The 20,310-nt window shown below is 40.7% G+C and overlaps 4 protein-coding genes across 9 annotated transcripts in view; 3 read left to right on the plus strand and 1 right to left on the minus strand.

Annotated features, from left to right (window-relative positions):
• Positions 1 to 510: 510 nt before the first annotated feature.
• On the plus strand, positions 511 to 4,744 carry LOC100697495 (hyaluronan-binding protein 2). Of its 2 annotated transcripts, XM_005473886.4 has the most exons (14): positions 511 to 671; positions 910 to 1,126; positions 1,163 to 1,228; positions 1,414 to 1,500; positions 1,612 to 1,722; positions 1,841 to 1,957; positions 2,074 to 2,184; positions 2,268 to 2,439; positions 2,519 to 2,616; positions 2,703 to 3,195; positions 3,289 to 3,431; positions 3,524 to 3,658; positions 4,009 to 4,154; positions 4,272 to 4,744. In XM_005473886.4, the coding sequence occupies exons 1-14, from the start codon at positions 531 to 533 to the stop codon at positions 4,437 to 4,439; spliced, it is 2,205 nt and encodes a 734-aa protein (XP_005473943.1). In that variant the 5' UTR covers positions 511 to 530; the 3' UTR covers positions 4,440 to 4,744. The 2 variants fall into 2 exon arrangements, with proteins under 2 accessions (XP_005473943.1, XP_005473942.1); XM_005473885.4 differs by having other exon boundaries at positions 910 to 1,228.
• On the minus strand, positions 4,569 to 8,282 carry LOC102076876 (E3 ubiquitin-protein ligase TRIM39). The gene is made up of 6 exons (XM_005473884.4): positions 7,361 to 8,282; positions 7,117 to 7,212; positions 6,788 to 7,021; positions 6,686 to 6,708; positions 6,440 to 6,573; positions 4,569 to 6,352 (listed from the first exon to the last, which is right to left on the minus strand). Exons 1-6 carry the CDS (start codon positions 7,955 to 7,957, stop codon positions 5,742 to 5,744), a joined length of 1,695 nt encoding a protein of 564 aa, XP_005473941.1. The 5' UTR covers positions 7,958 to 8,282; the 3' UTR covers positions 4,569 to 5,741.
• A 5-nt stretch (positions 8,283 to 8,287) lies between these two features.
• LOC100697766 (delta-1-pyrroline-5-carboxylate synthase) lies at positions 8,288 to 14,530 on the plus strand. Of its 2 annotated transcripts, none has more exons than XM_003441209.4 (17): positions 8,288 to 8,332; positions 9,462 to 9,579; positions 9,706 to 9,857; positions 9,949 to 10,098; positions 10,222 to 10,326; positions 10,418 to 10,576; positions 10,724 to 10,814; positions 11,243 to 11,367; positions 11,468 to 11,612; positions 11,705 to 11,778; positions 11,909 to 12,008; positions 12,200 to 12,420; positions 12,513 to 12,650; positions 12,740 to 12,935; positions 13,033 to 13,154; positions 13,306 to 13,588; positions 13,675 to 14,530. In XM_003441209.4, the coding sequence occupies exons 2-17, from the start codon at positions 9,483 to 9,485 to the stop codon at positions 13,854 to 13,856; spliced, it is 2,340 nt and encodes a 779-aa protein (XP_003441257.1). In that variant the 5' UTR covers positions 8,288 to 8,332; positions 9,462 to 9,482; the 3' UTR covers positions 13,857 to 14,530. The 2 variants fall into 2 exon arrangements, with proteins under 2 accessions (XP_003441257.1, XP_005473939.1); XM_005473882.4 differs by lacking the exon at positions 8,288 to 8,332 and adding an exon at positions 8,701 to 8,977.
• A 583-nt stretch (positions 14,531 to 15,113) lies between these two features.
• The window catches only part of ate1 (arginyltransferase 1), a 52,576-nt gene continuing 47,379 nt past the window's right edge, over positions 15,114 to 20,310 (plus strand). For 2 of the 4 annotated variants that reach the window (XM_005473880.3, XM_005473881.3), the window contains exons 1-4: positions 15,115 to 15,310; positions 19,567 to 19,630; positions 19,799 to 19,861; positions 20,043 to 20,152. In XM_005473880.3, the coding sequence (XP_005473937.1) occupies positions 15,211 to 15,310; positions 19,567 to 19,630; positions 19,799 to 19,861; positions 20,043 to 20,152 (337 nt within the window). In that variant the 5' untranslated portion in view covers positions 15,115 to 15,210. Of the gene's footprint in view, positions 15,311 to 19,566; positions 19,631 to 19,798; positions 19,862 to 20,042; positions 20,153 to 20,310 lie in introns of all 4 variants that reach the window. The other 2 variants (XM_005473878.3, XM_003441210.4) reach the window with 2 other exon arrangements.

Here is a 20,310-nt window from a genome sequence, read left to right on the forward strand (position 1 = left end):
ATTTTTTCAGGCTGGCAGACACAGTTATTATTCTCCATTAGACTAAAAAAAAGAAGATTTTTTGCCCTCAATAAACATTAAGACAATTCTTTTTTTTTTTTAAAAATGCAGCTGAAATGTATACATTTTAAATGTTCATTTATTTAAACAATTAATAATTAAGAAAAATATGCTTGGTATAAACATGAATGTATACCAATCAAGTAAATTTATTTGACCACATTTCCTGAAATGTAATTTACACTGTACTTATGTAACCAAACTACATGGAAAACATTCATGCAGATATAGTTACTTAAAGTCAGCATTTGGGGGAAGATATTTTTTGACTGTAAATGTGTTTGTCACAAGCGATTGGTAAACTCAGCTGAATTTTTCCTATTATGTAGTACCATAAAGGTAACTAAGAGCTCAGTTATAATCAATACAACTGATGCAGCAACATGGATGGATGCCAGACAAAAAAAGAAAAAAAGAAAAAAAAAAGGACAGAAAGAAAGGGCTAACTCAAAGGTTAGTGTACTTACCAAATGTTTGGAAAAGTGCGAGTGCTCCCCCAGTCAGCTCACTCTCATGTTACTCTCCTAGATGTCTTCTGGTCAACTGTCATCATGAACCTGAAGCTCCTCTTTCTTTGTCTCTTTTTAGCGGTGCTCTTCATACCTGCTGAAGTATGTATTAACTGAATTTAATAATCACATGCGTTGTATGTTATTTACATTGTGGCATTTACTGTCAAAAAACACAGTAGATCATGTTTCTATTTAAAAAGGTTAAGTCAGTAGCTTTAGACACATATATAGCTAGATAGACAGATAGATATGAATATATAGCGTGATAGAGATAGTTATTTGGATGTGTACATGCGCTTATGTTATGCTGTCATTTGCAATTCCTTAAAAAATGTAGTTGAAAAATAAACACGACAAACATCAGGACTCTTCACATCCTGGAAGACATGGCAGACATCCGGAGTCTTCACATCCTGGAAGACAAGACAAACATCGGGACTCTGCACATCCTGGAAGACAAGACAGACATCGGGACTCTGCACATCCTGAAAGACAAGACAGACATCGGGACTCTGCACATCCTGAAAGACAAGACAGACATCGGGACTCTGCACATCCTGAAAGACAAGACAAACATCGGGACTCTGCACATCCTGAAAGACATGGGAAGCATGAGAAAAAGAGACACAGAGGAAGGTTTAAAGATATAATTGAGGGTTAGTACTCCTTTATGTTACTTTTGTAACATATATAGAAAATTGATTGATTGATTGATTGATTGATTGATATACCTTTATTAGTCCCACAAGGGGAAATTTCATGTTAATGATTTAATAAAATGATTTGAAATGTTGTATTTAAAGAATTAAAACTATAAATCTAAAGGAAAGTATTGTTCTAGATATCTTCTTTAAGATCGTGGATGAGGATGATGAGGATGATGAAAATGATCATTCAGACTGGCTTTATAAGATGATAGACCCAGACGGTAAGATACTAACAAACGTCTCATGCAAATCTGTGGCATGTTTTCTTCCAATGCTACAGAGGAAAGGTTTAATTTTGACATTACGGTGTGTTTTCATTTTTTATTTCTCAGGCCAGTGCACCCCAAATCCTTGCCTTAACAATGGTGTGTGTAAGGAGAAAGGCAGCAGAAAGTTCGAATGTGACTGTCCCAAACATTACAAGGGAAAAAAATGCGAGAGAGGTGTGAAGAAAAAATCCCTTCTCTCCATTCTTTTGTCAAATTGCATGTATATACAAAGTGTAAAAAACCAAACTGAATGAATGTTATTAAAAATGTCCCAATGGTGTTATTCTCTAAGGTCCAAGAATTTGTAAAAGAGGTCATTGTGGGTATGGCGAATGTATACTGACTTCAACTCCTCCACACTATGAGTGCAAATGCAAGCGACCCTTTCAGCCTCCAGACTGCAAAACTAGTATGTTGATATGTATATTTATATATATATATATTTTAAAAAGCCCAAATTCCTCTTTGGTGAGGATTTTAGCAGTTACTGAACAACAGCCTAATTTTTTTTATTGTTCTCCAAAGTTTCAGTTTGTAATCCTAATCCATGTAAAAATGGTGGCACATGCATCAGAGATGAAAATGACTTTGACTGCCACTGCCCCGAAGGGTTCGGAGGACGTTTCTGCCGTGTTGGTAAATAATTCATTCTACTGTCTTTCTTCATATATAGTTATCATCATAATTCATATACTCACTGAGTAATTTACATTTCTCAGGTCCAAACGACTGCTATGTGGACGATGGAGAGTCATATCGTGGCAATGTGAGCGAGACGGATGATGGTGATGAGTGCCTCTACTGGAACTCCCACTTCATCCTGGCATCAGGTGTTAATCCCTTCACCTCCTTTGAGGACAAAGACGGCCTCGGCCCTCACAACTTCTGCAGGTCAGAAGTAACTCCATTTATACAATCTGCAGAAAACACCTATAAGAGGTCTGTCTCAGTGACATGTTTTCTGATTCAGGAACCCTGACGGAGAGTCAAAGCCCTGGTGCTTTTTCAGAAGAGGCCTCAGGTTACTGTGGGACTACTGTGATGTGCCAAAATGTCCTAAATCGACGCGTGAGTTTCAAAGTGATGGGCAACATTTTGATCTTGAGTGTTGCCAGCAAAACATCTGTGCCATCTTCTTGGATTTGTGTTTTCAGATGGGCCGCCGACTGAGGTTGCTCCTACACAGCCTAAACCACCGCACCCAGAACCGACACAGCCTAAACCACCACAGCCAGAACCGACACAGCCTAAACCACCGCACCCAGAACCGACACAGCTTAAACCACCACAGCCAGAACCAACACAGCCTAAACCACCACAGCCAGAACCGACACAGCCTAAACCACCGCAGCCAGAACCTACTGGTAAGCTGCCAACACCTGCCATACCATCAACTGGGAAGCCAATCCACCCTTCTGCAACACCTCTCCCTGCGACTACCGGACCAAAACAGTTTGCCACCTGTGGCATACCTCAGCCAAAAAAGGCTCTTACCCGAATCTTTGGGGGTCTGAAAGTCAGTCCAGGAGCTATACCCTGGCAGGTTTCTGTGGAAGTGAGGCCAACGGGCTCCGCTCAGCCATTCAGACACGTCTGTGGAGGAATTCTCATTGCAAGTTGCTGGGTGCTGACAGCTGCACACTGCATGTAAGGCTACAAGGTTGAAGAACCCAATTAATGGAAGATTACAAGTAAGACAATGTAATATTGACTGAACCCTTTTGTTTTTTATTTGCACAGTGAACCAAACAAGGACATGCAGGTGCTGGCTGGAAGTCTCTCACTGAGTAAGCCAGACCCCGGAACTCAGACTATACCTGTCCAAAGGACTATTAGAAATCCAAACTACAGGGAGACTAGTGAAGCTGTTTACAATGATATAGGTGATACTTGTCTCAAATGTCTCTGTCATTTTTTTCAGATGTTCTTTCTTTGAGTTTGTGGTGACATTTATATCTCACACGTATTCCTAAAGGCTTGTTGAAGCTGAGTGGGACTCCTGGTTTTTGTGCCAATGAGACCCAGTTTGTGAAGACAGCCTGTCTACCAAACGCGCCACTGCCTGATGGGACGGAGTGCAAAATCTCTGGATGGGGTGCTACTGAGCAATGTATGTAAGGTTACAAAAAGGTTGCCATTTTTCATGTACATAATTTGGCTTATTTGATAAACACTTGACATTTTCTATTTTAAATGAAGCTTTAACTCTTTTCCAACATTTGATGATCTCCCCTTAATGACAAGTTTTAACACCTCAATATATCAATGCAGATATGGTCAGACGACCATTAGAACAGGTTCTGGGTTTTTCCAGTGGTATCCATAGCTAGCTTTACAGACACAGATCACCTTCAGTAACTTTTGATGAACATTCACTCATTTTGTTCTGGAAATGGGCATGAAATATGAAAAAAAGAAACAAGGGTTACCCCCTAATATATTTCTGCATTATCTTTGCAGCTGATTATGGTTCCAGCCACCTGCTGGAGGCCAATGTCCTGCTGATCAACCAGGAAAAGTGCTCTGATCCTTCTGTCTATGGGAACATCCTGGACAATTCCATGTTCTGTGCTGGCTACCTGGAGGGAGGGGTGGATTCCTGCCAGGTTAGGACATTTGATGGTTTGATGCTGTTATAACAAGTATATTACTAACGCATCTACAGAAAGTTATTACATTAGTTCCAGTAGTAGCATATAGTCAGCTGTACAATTTTGTTTCAGGGGGACTCTGGAGGACCACTGACGTGTATGCAGAACAACGCTAATGTTGTTTATGGAGTGGTGAGTTGGGGAGACCAGTGTGGGAAGAAGAACAAGCCTGGGGTCTACACACGGGTCACTAATTTCGTGGACTGGATCAAGGCAAATACTGAAGGAGCAATTCCTTGAGCAACCTTTGTTTCTCATTAATATGCCCGCCAGATCTCCAACCACTACACACTGTACACTTTTCCTAAAATGTAATCAAATTATATGATTATTCAAACTATTCATAAATGTACTGGACATTAGCTGGAGTGTCTTATCAGTTAACCATAAAAGATGGAAAAACCTGAAATCCCCTGTTATAACATAAATGATGCATGAATGGAAAAAACCCAAAGGCTTGAATTGTCTTTTTAATTAAGCACAGTGTGTTTCAGTGGCTGTATATGTGTGGAATGCAAGAAAGAAGCAAAGAATGGAAAAGAAAATCTCACAATATAAGTAGCTATACCATGTTTCCCCTGGAAAATGGGGCAAGTTGCATCACTGAACTGAAAATGTCCTAAAGTTGTGGCAGAATTATCACATGATGCAAATAAATGCTTCTTCTTTCTGATGTGCTGTGTTGTTCCTGTATGTCCTCACCAAGCCCTAGGGTGGCTGAACATGCAGCAAAACCCTGTGATGGGTGCATAATGCTACTGTTTACAAAAAAAGAGAGAGTTATATTTTCTAATTGTGTTGAATGTGAACTTTCAGACTTCTTCTTCTTCTGCAGAAAGGTATTTATTTATTTACAATGAGCAAAAGTGTGATGCACAAAGAACTGTGTAAATCAGACTGTAAAGTGTCTTGATCTTTTCTAGACATATAGCATTACTGTTCGTGTTATTTGACCTCAGTGTATTGTTTGCTGCAGGGCAACAACTCTGTAGGCCATTGACATGTGAGACTATAGGCATGCATGTCCTCCATGGTCTGATGAGCTGAGAGGACGGTTGCACAAAGAACAAACCAGCAGTTTACACACGGGTCATTTACTTTATGAACTGCATCAAGGCACACATGAGAGCTGCTAAGCTGCAGAAAGAGATCGACTTTGCCACAGAACAAATGCACTGTTTGAACCTGATACCACTTAATGAAATATTTAGCGCACATGTCAACTGCAGAAACGGCAGTGCTGCAATGATTATGTAACTTTAGTCTTGACATTATAAAGTCACGGTGCGGATATGTCTGCAGATGTGTCTTCTCATATATTATCATATAACCTAGTTAGAGGTAGGTATATTCGTTGAATGCCGTTGTAGCTTTACCAGAGTCAAAGCCACTCACGGAAACTTGGTGGTAGTCAATATTTTTGACAGCCTAAATTTGTACGGCATGTTGGACATTTGCACAATGTAATTTTATGTGAGCACAAATGGAAAATTACACTTAAAATAATTATTTGATCAGTGACTCTGCATCCCACAGAGGCAGTTAAATGGTTCCTGTGAGTTCACTTTTCTCCTCACGTGTATGCCAATCCCAGGGGTCCTTTATCCAAAACAAGGTAAGAGGCTGTGTGTTGACTCCGTTCATATCAATGCATGGGTTAAAAATGGGATAGAGAGGTTCTGTGTACTGCACACAGAAGGAGTGAAGCAGCCTCATAGCGTCGGCATCATAGAATGACAGCTCCCCCTTCTGGAGGTTTGCCAGTATGCCTAGCTTTCTGACTCTCTTTCCAACTGACAGCTGCTTTTCCTGAGTATCATGGCACGCCAGGTACTGTCCATCTCCATGGTAGATGCACCAAGATGTGTTATTTACACCCAGACTGGAAGAACTCTGGCTTAAACTGGCTTTTTTATCGACTGACCCCGTGGTCACGCCTATCATCCAGAAGGGCTTGTCTTGGACAATGACTTCCCAGTAGTGCTGGCCACCTGTAAAACTCTCCTGAGCAAGGACGCTATACTGTGAGTCATATGGCTGAGGGTTCTGTCCTTCACCGAAAGGTTGGCGTCTCCAGTAAACTTGTTTTCTGTCTTGGGATAACTCCAGCTTTGGATGAGCTGTTTTGAAGTCTAGAACAGGAGAACTTAAGTCTGCAAATATAAATATTTACTTAGTACACAGTTATAATGATAATGAGAGTTGGATTTAGAATGTCAAAGGAAAAAAGCTTTACTAACATGACCACATTCGTGGAAAATGTTGTGACAGAGCCACCGAGAGTTCATCCACCAGCCTCTCTACTGTTCTCAGCTTCTCAGGGTCACAGAGGTCTCTGTTTACTTCTTGGATTGGAGCAAAATCCAAGGGATCACTGCAAATAAAAATAAAAATCATACCACAGGAAGGCTCAGTGAATAATGATTTGGAGCAGCGTAAAGCTTGGGCAATTTCAGGTTACAAACTGGACTCAGCAATATACTCACCAAAGATTCTGTGATGTCATTTGCTGTTTAAAAATAACAGGAAACATTTGAGCTATATTTGTGCTACACTTTTGGTCAAGGTAAGTGATCATGTAAACCTACCTGCAGGAACCGGAGATCATTGGTTTCCTGGAGAAGTGATTTGCTGGAGGCTCTGAATGCATCTATCTCTTTGATCTGAGCCTCTACGATGCTCCTCTGGGCCTCCAGCCACTCTGTCATGCATGTCTCCTCTGCGTCTATAATCTGCATCATCAGACGCTCATCGCCATTCAGCACGACGTGGATTCTGCTGTACTTGTCGGAGATTCTCTCTCTAAACTCTGCAGCAGAGGTCTATAAGATAAATGCATTGATAGACAAACAAGAATGGCTTCCGTCATTTAAAAAAGTTAAGCAATTTAAGAGTGTGACTTCTGTATTTGCTGTACCACTGTTTGTGTATACAGTGACTCCAGGTCTTTGATGGCATGTTCGGCTTCACTTCTCCTCTTTAGTAGTTGGTTCATTGTGGTCTCAAGCATACTCTAGAGACAGAAATACAACATGCCTCTGGTAAAACAAACAAGCAAACAAAAAAAACGCCAACCAAACAAACAAAAAACAAAAAAAACAACAGGAGAGAAAATAGATAAATATACCTCACAAGTAATGAAAAGAGATTATAACAATCACCTTAAAGTCTGCTTTGGCTTCGTGCAGTTGAGAGGCTTTGTGATGTTTGTGCGTGCCAACCAGGACACACAAACAGCACACAGGTACCTTTTCCTCCATACAGAAGAGCTTAAGCTCATCGCGGTGCTCCCTGCACTTCAGAGACAGTGGATCACTGGTCACCTCCACCACTGTGTGCTCCCTTAGAGCAGACCTCTGTTGGTGGAGCAGGGCGTGAGCCTGGCACAGCGAAGCATCGCAAGTCAGGCAGGTTCTTATGGCTACTGATGGCATCTCTATGCACTGGTCACAGCAGATAGCTGATGATGATTTAGTTTCACTAGTTGAAGCTGCTGCTTGCCGCTCTGCTGCTGACAGGGTCTTAGTGGTGAAGTCCTTTACTTTGGTCTGAAGGTCTGCATTTACCTTCAGAGTGAGGTCAGAGGGGAGAAATATCTGACACTCTGGGCAGAAGAAAGGCCCCTCATCAGACACATCGGTTTCCCAGACAGCCTGTATACAGGTGAGGCAGAAGTCATGTCCGCACTGCAGCGTCACAGGATCAATGAAGAAATCCTGGCACACAGGACACTTCAAAGTTTCCTCCATGGTCCCCATAGCTCTGTGTACAGCTGTTGTGGTGGCTCAGTGTGCACTGTGCTTCTGACTGTCCTGCTCATTAATGTTTCACCGGTCTGTCCTGGCATGCACAAACGCCACTCACGTGCCTTTAGTGTCACATTACTGAAGACTGTTTGTTTTGGTTTTTTGCTTCACTAGCAGGTTCAAATGGTTGGCACACAAATCAATGGCACAGTTTCAAACAAACTGATTAATTTACAAGTCAACAGTCCAAAAATGACTGGAATCAATTTAGTGTGAAATTTCTTTAGTTTGAGCACAGGTGTGTGATTAAGTAATCTCAACTTGAGATCTCATAGGACGCTTGCTCTTCCGGGTGTAAAAAGAACCGGGAAGTCGCCCGGAAGTCACGTGGATACCCAAGCGAAGCTTGTTTTATTTTGTCAAGATATAATTTCGAAAACTTGAAAACAGCGATATTCGTTGTTTACAGTCGCGCTTGTTGTTGTCAGAATTACATTACAAAATATTTCCCTTTAAAAAAAATATGTTATTGCGTTTCCCTTGAAGAAACGACATTTACTTTTTAATATATGACTATTACTTGTAATTATAAATAACAATAATAGCATAATATATATATTGCAAAAGCCTGCATTCTCTGTGATGTAGATGGTGCATTTAAATATATATATGTAGGCTGATAAAACTGTTCTGCACTCTTTACACAACCTAATCTTCGTTTCAGCGTTAAGTGTCTCTGTAGTACTGTCACTCGACGTCTCTGTATTTGTGCAACCCGTGCTCTCACAAAAAATAAAATAAAATTCATGCCTACGTTAAAATTTTCTTGCGTAAGCCAACGTCTTAAGCCATTGAAGTTTCCTGATATTTTGCGTACCGGTCGTTTGTGAATAGCATTTCGGCACTTCCCACACATCGTGGGCTGTGGATGTGGCAGTGAAGCGCTGCGATTCTGACTGAATACGTGTCTTCATTTCGCCGTTCACTTACAAGTGTAGCTGTGGTTGGCTTTCCAGGTCTCCATCTCGCTGGGTAAGGAGTCTTTTATAAAAAATCTCTTCCGCCTGTTCTGTCGAAAACCGAGGCAAGTGAGGCAGCTCATAACAGCTAAAGCTAGCTAACATTAGCTAACCTAGGTATGTTTTGACAGAAGTACTCGACACGTAGCTGCTATAGTCTGATAAACTACCATGCAAACTGCAGTTTGTTCATATGTATTACAGGTTATACAAGTGAAAAGCGCCCAGTCTATTGCCCTGCCTATTATTGCTTGTATTTTTCTAAGCTAACTTAGTGCAAAACAATCTTTAATGGGTCAGTGTGTCAAGTCCAAATATCGCATAACACTGATAAGAAGAAGACACATGATGCAGAGCTTTCAAGCGACAGCAAAACTCCATATATCGATTTAAAACTTTGGCGTAAAGCCTGTTTGTTTTACCCAGAAGCTGCTTATTTAATTTGACGCTATTCCATTGTTAGACTAACCATGCATTGCTTTCTGTGCTCATCACAGTGGTCCTGAACTTTCAGTGCCATGTTTGCCAGGTTGGCTTCCTGCTCTCCTCTGCCATTCAGAACACGGCAATCAAATGTGTGCCCAGTCTACATCAGAGCCTTTTCCCAGGCTAAATGTAAGTGATCAGCCAAGTGCTTCATCATACTAGGCTCGTACACAAATCTCAGAATCACTTATTTGTTGGTTCTTCCTCGGCTGCGTATGCATGTTAAAATGTGACTGTTTTCTTTAATCCCCGCAGTCTCTCTCCCTCGACCCCATGGGAAGTCCTTTGCACACCGCAGTGAGCTGAAGCAGGCCAAACGCATTGTAGTGAAGCTTGGGAGCGCTGTGGTGACACGTGGAGATGAATGCGGTCTGGCACTGGGACGACTGGCTTCAATAGTAGAGCAGGTAATAATGTTGATACAAAGTGTCTTTTATGGAGGAATGACTGTTCCTATGAAAAGAGATCTTAAATGTTATTGTTTCTGTGTTCCATCAGGTGGCCATGCTACAGAATCAAGGCAGGGAGATGATGATTGTTACGAGTGGTGCTGTGGCATTTGGGAAGCAGCGACTGAGACATGAGATACTGCTGTCTCAGAGTGTCAGACAAGCTCTGCATTCTGGACAGAACCAACTGAAAGACATGGTGAATAAGCTTTAATAGAAGGAACTTAGACCCACTATTTTGTAAATGTAGACTGAATAACAGTGTTCTGATTTCTTTCTTTCTAAATCTTGTTAACTTTGTTTAAATCTCACTGTCTTTCAGTCAGTCCCAGTTTTGGAAGCAAGAGCCTGTGCTGCTGCTGGGCAGAGCGGTCTAATGGCGCTGTACGAAGCTATGTTCACCCAATACAGCATCTGCACTGCACAAGTATGTGCTCTATGTTTGGCATAGAATAAAATACCTACAGCACCTGACTAAAATGTCACATACTTCTTCACATTTCTTTCCACCTCCTTAGATTCTGGTCACCAATCTGGACTTTCACGATGAACAGAAGCGCCGGAACCTGAACAGCACGCTACATGAACTGCTGCGTATGAATATCGTCCCGATAATTAACACAAACGATGCTGTTGTTCCACCCCCTGTTCCCAACAGTGACCTACAGGGTGTAAATGTGGGTACACCTGTTTGTGCATGCAATGTTTCCTTTGCACCTGAGTGAGAGAGGGAAGCTTTTGAAATGTAGTAGCAACTGAAGTTGTTACTGACCTGCACAGTGTTTTTTGCTTTTTGTTTAATGAAATATTGATTTGTGTTTCAGGTAATAAGCATCAAAGATAACGACAGCTTGGCTGCACGGCTGGCTGTTGAAATGAAAGTAGACCTACTTATTGCCCTGTCTGATGTCCAAGGTACAGATATGACTATTTAAATAATATTTTCTTTAATTTGCATTTAAGAATCACAGTAATGGCCAGTATGTTATTTCTGTGAATGTGTAGATTATGTTTATGTTTGTATGTATAATAAATGTGAACCAGTTACCTAAAGCTATATTAAAGATGCATGAAATGAAAACAAATGACCAAATTAACCAACAATTTCTTTGTATTTGTACAAGTGAAAATGATTTATATTGATAATTCTAATCTTTTGTATTATTATTATTATTATGCATAGTATTACAGCAACTGCCATTGATGCTTTGCTTTTATTCATTAATGAATGCCAGGTAGTCAGACATTAATAGAAGACTTTATACAAACAGGCAGGTCGCGTTTTTGTTAAATCAGAAGATATCCATATATGTGTGATTTATTTTTTTAAATTTTTTCCTCAGGCTTATACGACAGTCCGCCAGGAACAGATGATGCCAAGCTCATTGATATATTCTATCCCGGAGACCAACAATCCATCACATATGGGACTAAATCCAGAGTTGGTATCGGCGGTATGGAAGCAAAGGTCAGTGTGACAGATAATAGTTCATCTCACTATATGAAGAGGCAGAGTTGGTTCAGTAATGAAAATGTTGCATTACACTAAATCATGTTGTGTGGCTCAGGTGAAAGCAGCCCTCTGGGCACTGCAGGGTGGCACCTCAGTAATCATTGCCAATGGCACAGATCCAAAAGTCACCGGTCACGTCATCACAGACATTGTGGAAGGGAAGAAAGTTGGCACCTTTTTCTCTGAAGTGAAACCTGCAGGTACTGGGTAAAACCCCTCAGACAGAGCATTTGAATCTTTTTGTTGTGGTTCGAGGATTTATGCTTGATGTTGGTGTTATTGACACCACCAGGCCCAACTGTGGAGCAGCAGACAGAGATGGCACGACATGCAGGCAGAACTCTGGCCTCCCTGCTCCCTGAACAGGTAAAGGGGGAAAAATGTATCCTAATTAGTTGCACAAGGTCACCAAATTAAATAAGTTCCACATCGTAGTGACAGCAGTGTCAATTAATTTTGAATTGTGTTGATCACATCTATGTGTTTATTTTTCCAGAGAGCGGAGATCATCTGCTGTCTTGCTGAGCTCCTTATAGAGAAGAAAGAAGAAATTCTTAATGCAAATAAGAAAGACATGGAGCTAGCAACAACATTAGGTACAGAGGCAGAGAGCTGGCACATGGATTAGCGTAATCCATACCTGAATGTAGATCTGTGACTCAGATACCATTGTAGTCTAGTTTGGTAGGAGTCATTGTGTGCAGCATAGCAGTTATTCCTGCTTGGCAACACTTTGCTCTTTATTGATTGATGGGCCAGCATTTTTATTCATACTTTACTCTTATAGGTCGTCTGTCCCAGCCTCTGATCAATCGCCTGAGTCTGTCAACTGCCAAGCTGAACAGTCTTGCCATTGGCCTGCGTCAGCTCGCTGTTTCCTCCAGGAACAGCGTTGGCCGGGTGCTGAGGAGGACTAGAGTGGCCAACAACCTAGAACTAGAACAGATCACGGTCCCCATCGGTGTCCTGCTGGTCATCTTTGAGTCTCGCCCTGATTGTCTGCCACAGGTCAGACCATCTCTAGGCAGTCTGATATACTTTTTTAGAGTCTGGTTTTATATGTGTTCAAAAAGAGTGAAATTTTACATGCTGTACTTCAGGTGTCAGCACTAGCAATTGCAAGCGGAAATGCTTTGCTCCTGAAAGGTGGCAAAGAAGCTTCCAACACCAACAAAATTCTACATCAACTCACTCAGGAAGCCCTTTCCATTCATGGTGTAGCTGATGCCATTCAACTGGTAAGACTGAAAATCATTATAGAAATATAATTTTAGTTTCCTGGTAGTATTTTATTTGTTGTGATAAACTAAAAGAGTTTGTGCTGTAGGTGAGCACACGTGAGGAAGTTGAGGATCTGTGCAGACTGGACAAGATGATTGACCTGATCATTCCAAGGGGCTCGTCTCAGCTGGTCCGGGAAATCCAGAGGGCAGCCAAGGGCATTCCTGTTTTGGGCCACAGTGAGGGCATCTGTCACGTCTACATCGACAGTGATGCCAGCATTGACAAAGCTCTTGATATCGGTAGGTTTTTAATCGCATTCAGCTCCAGTCTATTGAATTTATCACTAATGCAAACTGACTGGTTTTGAATGGTTGTACAAACTGTGTTTCTTTCCAGTCAAAGACTCTAAATGTGACTACCCTGCTGCCTGCAATGCCATGGAGACTCTTCTTATTCACAGAGATTTGCTGCGTACTCCTGTGTTTGACCAGATCATTGACATGCTGAGAACAGAGCAAGTAAGAAACAGGATTATTTGGGTGTATGCTTTGAATGAGGTTCAGAAATAGGAAAAACAGCAGGAGAATTTAACACTTTACCACTTTATAGTAAATAACATTTGTTTGTTTTTTATTCTTTAACAAACTATTGGTTATTGCGTTCTCACAGGTAAAGATTCATGCTGGTCCTCGCTTCGCATCCTATTTAACTTTTAGCCCATCCGAGGTCAAGTCTCTGAGGACAGAGTATGGGGACCTGGAATGCTGCATTGAGGTGGTTGACAGCATGCAGGAAGCTGTGGACCACATCCACAAATACGGCAGCTCCCACACTGATGTCATTGTTACAGAGAATGAAGAAACAGCCGAACAGTTTCTGCAGCAGGTGGACAGCGCCTGTGTATTCTGGAACTCCAGCTCTCGCTTTGCTGATGGCTACCGCTTTGGCCTTGGTATGTATTTACCTTCAAGTGAACCTAAGCCACCACTATGTTGAAAATAAAACAAGGTATTTAATTTTACTATGTTTATTTTGCAGGAGCTGAGGTCGGTATCAGTACAGCACGGATACATGCCAGAGGACCTGTAGGTTTGGAGGGACTTTTGACCACCAAGTGGGTCCTTCGAGGGGAGGGACACACAGTGGCTGACTTCTCTGAGCAAGGCAGCATGAAATACCTTCATGAAAACATCCCTGTGCCCCAGGGGAGTTTCAATTAGAAACCACTGAACAACATAAAGTCACATGTTTATTTAGAGGTTTGTGTCTGTCTGTAGCGTTTCAACTCACAAGCTGCTTCACAATCCTGTTTAGGTCTGTTTTGTTGGGTGGTTGGAAGAATGGAGGCAACTTTTATCAGACAACAAATATCCTGGTTTTGTGAACCTATGAATCCATTTGAAACCCAAGAAAATTGACTGGTGGCTAAATGAGAGAAAACTGTAAAAGTAAAACAGAACTTAGGACTGGACAAAGCTCTTTTCACTCCAAGGCCATTTTGTAATTGCGTCAAACTAAATCATTGTTCCAGCTGTGATTTTCTAAGTTATTTTTCTACATGCAAACTCTCCCTTGGTCTTGTTTATGCAGGATCTTGTTTTGGATTTACTTTGCTGTCTTTCCTCTTTGCACAGATAATTTAATAAATATGGTGTACAGTTCTTTAATTATGACTTGTTGAATTTTATCTGTCACAAAGCTTTTGCTGAAAAATCTGCCCATTTCCCTCCCAATGAAGGTCTTTATTTTTTTTATTTTTTGTTTTAGTTTTCCTTAATCCATCCTGTTTAATTCAAGAGTGGGAAAGCAGCTGTTGGTGTATAGCCTGGTTTTAGTTATTACTTTATTTAATTAATAGAACTGAGTTTTTAAATAATCTTCTTTTGATCTCTAATGTTAGGACCACAACTGGTGCCTCCCTCTCATCCTGTCCCATGCATCCTCTTCTGTCACACCAACCCTCTGCATGTCTTACTTCACTACATCCATGAACCTAGTCTGTGGGCTTCCTCATTTCCTCTTACCTGGCTGTTGCATCTTCAGCATCTTTTGTCCAGTATGTCCACTACCCCTCCTCTGCACATGTCCAAACCATCTTAACCTTCTTCTCCAAACTTTGTCTCTAAACCTCTCAACCTGAGCTGTCACTCTGATAGACAGGATTGTAAATCTGTATATCTTGGTCAGTGAAAATCTGAGCATTTTCATCTGCCACCTCCAGCTTCACCCCTTGTCTTTATGCCAATGCCACTGTCTCCAAACCATAAGTTCAGAACATGTTCAGGCCTCTGAACATGCCTTCATCCTCTCCCCTGCCTCTGTCTTCTTAAATATGAAGTTATAAAGTAATTTCTACAGAATGTACTGCAGTGCATTATGTTTATTTTGATCCAAAAAACAAAAGCTACCGGTATTTCATTATTTGGGAGTGTTACTTGTAACACTTAAACACTTATTCAGAACTCCCACGTGTTTTACGCACAACTGATGACGTTTTGCTGTGGGCGGGGTTACATGTCGAGCAAGGCTTGCCCGGTCACCTGTCTCAGCTGTCAGCTGTGCTAGATCTTAAAGATGGCAGGAAATAAGTCTTACACTATAGTAGAATATTTTGGTGGAGAAGATGGCTACCGCTGTGGTTACTGTAAAAACCAAACGGGAAACTTCTCTCGTGGTAAGTTGGGGATGAAGTGTGTGTATGTGTGTCTGTCTGTGTGGAGGATAGCCGGGGATCTCTCAACTGGTTTGTGCTAATGACCTAGCTCCGTCTACTTTCTGGCATAATAGCCGGCTAGCTGTTTTTAGCACTGCACCTATCCCTAATGTCAGTGTATTTGAGTATGTTACATAGACTGTACGCACACTGCGAGTGTAAATATTATTTAGCGTTAGCCTAACATCATTTAGATAGGTTTAAGGTTATTGACCTAGCTCAGTTTTTAGCCGTTAGCTTCTAGCCTAGCTTTTGCTTTCTGGGAAACGGAAGAAGGCTTGTAGAATAAAATCAGTTAAGGTTATTGTTGAATGGTTTTTCTGTAGGACAACAATGTTTAACTTGGGTGTAACAATGCAATTGTAGCATGTTAGCAGTAGATTTGCAGTAGCACCAAGCTAAGTAGTCTCTTAAACAGCAGGACGGAGAAGCAAGGCTGCTGCTCTTAGAAAGTGCAGCTTTCTTTTTTTTTGTTGTTCGTGATGTGACGCTGGGTTTAAAGAGTTTAGGAAATCCAGGATATTGTATATTTTAGGTGGTTTAAAAGTCGTATAATATACAATAAGTGACAGCGAACGGCGCATGTGTTATAGTACTTTCTCACACTTTGTTTTGGTGTAACAGGTAATGTAGATGGTGATTGGCATTACTTTTTCTTGCTAACTCTGTTCTCTAGCTGGGAGTGACAGAGGGATAACAGTGTACTAGTTGAAGAGCCTAATCATAAATGTTGACATGTGGCTATATTTTGGAATATTTAGTAAAAATGAGCCTCGATGATGATGATTCATTTTACTCTTTTTTTAAAAGATCTGAGTTTCACATAAAAATGAAAACTGTGTGAGAAGGTAAGAAGACACACTGGTGTCACTGAGTTGATCTGAGCAGGGCTGAGACAGGTTGACTATAATTAGGGAGGTCCCAGTGTAGTCAATGAGCAACTGGGCACATCGCCTGCAGACAAGAGCTGATGTCTAATCTAAGATAAGAGTGTTAATCTGGTCCTGTTACATCATATGGATAGGACAGCTTGCAGTGAAGAACGGAGACTTGTGTAATTCTTGTAACTATGTAACAGTGTTACAAGGTTGGAAGTGGATGCAGGTTACGCGTTATCTCATGTTATATTCTCACTGGCATTATTTTCCTGGAAAGATGTGAAACATCTTATGCTGTAGATGCATGGATTATGTGATATAGTAGCAGTGCGTCTGTACTGTAGACTTTTCTGAACAGGTGCTTCATACGATGTTTTCCCTTGGTGTGATTGGTGCAGTGATATTATCAACAATGTTGTCAGATACAAATCAAGCACAACTCCTCACAACAAGAGCACAACATCTGCTCTCATCTGTGTTATTGTGTCTGTCATGCCTGAGTGAAGGCTGAAGAAGGGATCTGGTGTGAATGGTGAAAACACACTCCAGGTGTGCCGTGAGCCACTGTACTCTTATCCCGCCTGCACATGGAATCCATTCTTTGTATTTTAGATTTATGATTCCTGCCTAACAAATTAGCAGGGCTTTTTGATGACATGTATTATGTTCAAATAAAAGGAGTTAATTAATCAGCCTAATTTAAAGCCTTTTAAGTTCATTTTATATGCTATTATTGGTTTTAATGCACATGTATATGAGAATGGGACATTTCTGCAATTTCAGAGGGCGTGATCATTTTGCAGTCATTGGCTAGAAATATCTAAATGTGTAGGCCCTAAACCTTTTGTATTTAAACATAACTTCTCTGGGGTTTTAAATAGAGTGAATTTCAGTGCTCTTTATTTTACCACTGACAGATAAGGTAACTGAAGATCTATGTAACAGGGGGGACAATGATTTGAATAATGCAACATAAGAAAAAACAAAGAATTTGACATACTGTTTACATGTTTATTTATTCAGTTGTATAGACATATAGTCTAGAAAGTTTTCACAGGAGCTTCATGCAGACCTGTGAAAAACTAAGGGCACGTCATGATTCACTTGTAGAATCATCATATTGTAGCAGTAGTAACTTCAAGGAATCATTTTCCATAAGAAAAATTATATAATTTCTTCTCATTTTTTTCCACATTGTTTTGGAGGAATTCTTCTTTGCAACATGTCTGTGAAGGTTCTCAGTCGTCCAGGTCATCGTAGTCTAAGGAGCTTGGAAAGAAAAGCGTCTGGACTTCTTTAAGTTGCTTGAAGACGTTTCAGTCCAGTTTTGAGATCCCTTCCCAGACGCCTTAACGCCCACTCACATCTGACCTCAGGAAATCACACGATAGGGTGGGGCTAGGTTTCAAAATGAGCTCACCTGAAACCTTGGCTGATTGTGACCCACACCCATTTTCACACGTTGGCTCATGTGATTAGGTAGAGGATCATTAGGGGGTCCATTGTCCCGCTCGGGGGGACACTCTCACAGAGCTTAAATCTGGGACTCTCCACCATTTGACCCTAGAACTGAAGAAGCTTCTCGGATAAGAGGTGAAACGTCTTCATGCAACTTAAAGAAGTTCAGACGCTTTTCTTTCCAAGCTTCTTAGTCTTCTTTGCAACGTTGCTTCAGTTCACTGAAGGAAGCATTCGTTTATACCCAGGCCCCTTTAAGATCCCACCACGCAGTTTGAATTTGGAGGTATGGACTGTAACTGGGTCACTGCAATGCTTTGATTTTTTTTTTTTCTTTGTCAGCCATTCTGCTGCTTATAGCTTTGCATGACTCAATTGCTACCAACTTTTAGCTGGTATGTAGATAGCTTCACATTTGCCTCTCGAATACTTCAGTATACTGAGGAGTTTATGATCAGCTCAGTGATTGGAAAGTAACCATGTACTGTGGTTATAAAAAACCAAACACCACTGCAAAACATTCCCTCCATCACTGTGCTTGACAGCTGGTATGAGCTGTTTATGCTAATACCAATGTGGCATTATGCATTATGACAGATATTTCCACTTTGGCCTCATCATTCCAAAGGACACTGGTCCACAAGTGTTGTGGTTTGGCCAGATGCAACTTTTCAGACATAAGCTGTGCTGCAACATTCTCTTTAAAGAAAAGAGACTTCCTCCTAGTGATCTTTCCAAAGAAGCTATACGTGTTCAGTGGTTTTCTATCTGTACTGTATTGAACTTTAACATTTAACACATTAACTGAGGGCTGCAGACTTTGAGATGTATTGCTTGGTTGTTTGCATTTTCTCTGACTTTGGGATGAATTTTTTGGGACTTTTGGGACAATTAACACACACCTGAACACTCCAGACAAGCAAACTGCCCAAATCTCTGCTTTGATAGCCTTGGTCACACTTCCTGATGATCATTTAATCAAGTGATTTGTATAGCAGCACTTGACTGCTACTTCTCACCCTAGATTCTATGGAAGCAATAAAGGTGTACTTAGTTTTTCACAATGCTACAGAGAGTCCTGTGAAAAGTTGTGATGTATGTCAGACCCAAAAAAAACCCTGCAGTCTTGCCGCTGTGTCTGTTGGAGACTTCTCTGTAGTTTTGCTTGGACTCTAAGCATAATTTTTTGGGACATGGGAAATTATACTCAACTGAGAGGTTGGTGTGTGTTGTGTTAACTTTCTAACAGTTAATTACCTTGGCTGTTTTAGATTTAAATGGATTGTTTTCTTGCAATAGAAGCTTACGTTTTGGTTTGTTTATGCAGGCTCCAAGAGTGATAGGAAGGTTGAAAGTTGAAAGGAAGAGCTCAGACCTCGACTCTGGGAAGAGGGATCTGGTCTGGCTACAAATGAAAAATTTGTATATTTCCATTGGGGCCTTAAAGTACTGTGGGAATGACCCTTTGGAGACAGTGTTTTAAACTGGAAAAAAATGTGGACCTACCACAAGTCTCTCAACTTCTTGACAAACTATGCCTTGTTTGTATACATACCTCCTATCACAGCTGTTTTAGTTTTACTCACTTGTGAAGAGCCTGACTCTTTCTCCTTGTTTCCGGTTCAGTTTATCATCAATTTAAACACAGAAGTATACTCTCATTAACAGTTTCTTCCCCTTCCCATTCGCCTTTTGTGAACAAAAGAAAAACTATCTTATGAGCTTAGGCGTTACCACTTAAGGTGAAGACACTTTTCATACATAACACTGCCGAGGCGTGTTGCCATATTTTCAACGATTGACACTATGTATAAAATTGTATTTAAGTCAATTACACATTTTAAGGAAACAATTTGATTATTTGTTTTGTTTTGATTGTAGGGATGTGGTCCCACACCATGACAGTACAAGACTACCAAGACCTCATAGATCGAGGATGGAGAAGGTGAGTAGCTATTTTCTGGTTTCAGCCAGTGGCTTCCTACTTCCATTTGAAACCTTTTCTCCTGAATTCAGTTTAAAAATGGAGTTGTGACTACTTCAAATGAAAATTAATAATTTATTATCATACTTTTTTTTCTCCCAAAAATCTTGTCCATGTTTTCATTTTCAGAAGTGGGAAATATGTTTACAAACCCATAATGCAGAAGACATGCTGTCCACAGTATACCATCAGGTAATTTTATTAACTTGCTTACCAAAATTTCCTTTTATGAGTCATGCTTTAAGTAACTTAAGATCTGATAAGACCAAAAAACCTAGAATACACAAGGGTTGTTTGATCTATGTTGAAAAAATACTTTAATTAAATGTTTGCTTTAACAACCAATAACCTTTACCTTGTATCCTCTCTCAAGATGCCACGCTCTGAAATTCCAGCCTTCCAAATCCCACAAGAAAATCCTGAAGAAGATGAACAGATTTATATCCAAAGGGGAGCTGCAAAAGGGGCAGGAAGATTGTGCAGGTATGTATAATATATGAGGTATTAACACATCAATCCATAGTCTCTATTGGTGTATAGCTCATGGAAAAAAATGGCAATACTCTTTGCAGTTAATGCTCTGCGACTGCATATGTGTTGTATTTTGTAGTGTGAAGCACTACACAGGCTTGACTTGAGTT

This window comes from Oreochromis niloticus, linkage group LG13, assembly GCF_001858045.2.
Source record: "Oreochromis niloticus isolate F11D_XX linkage group LG13, O_niloticus_UMD_NMBU, whole genome shotgun sequence".
Classification (NCBI taxonomy): domain Eukaryota; kingdom Metazoa; phylum Chordata; class Actinopteri; order Cichliformes; family Cichlidae; genus Oreochromis; species Oreochromis niloticus.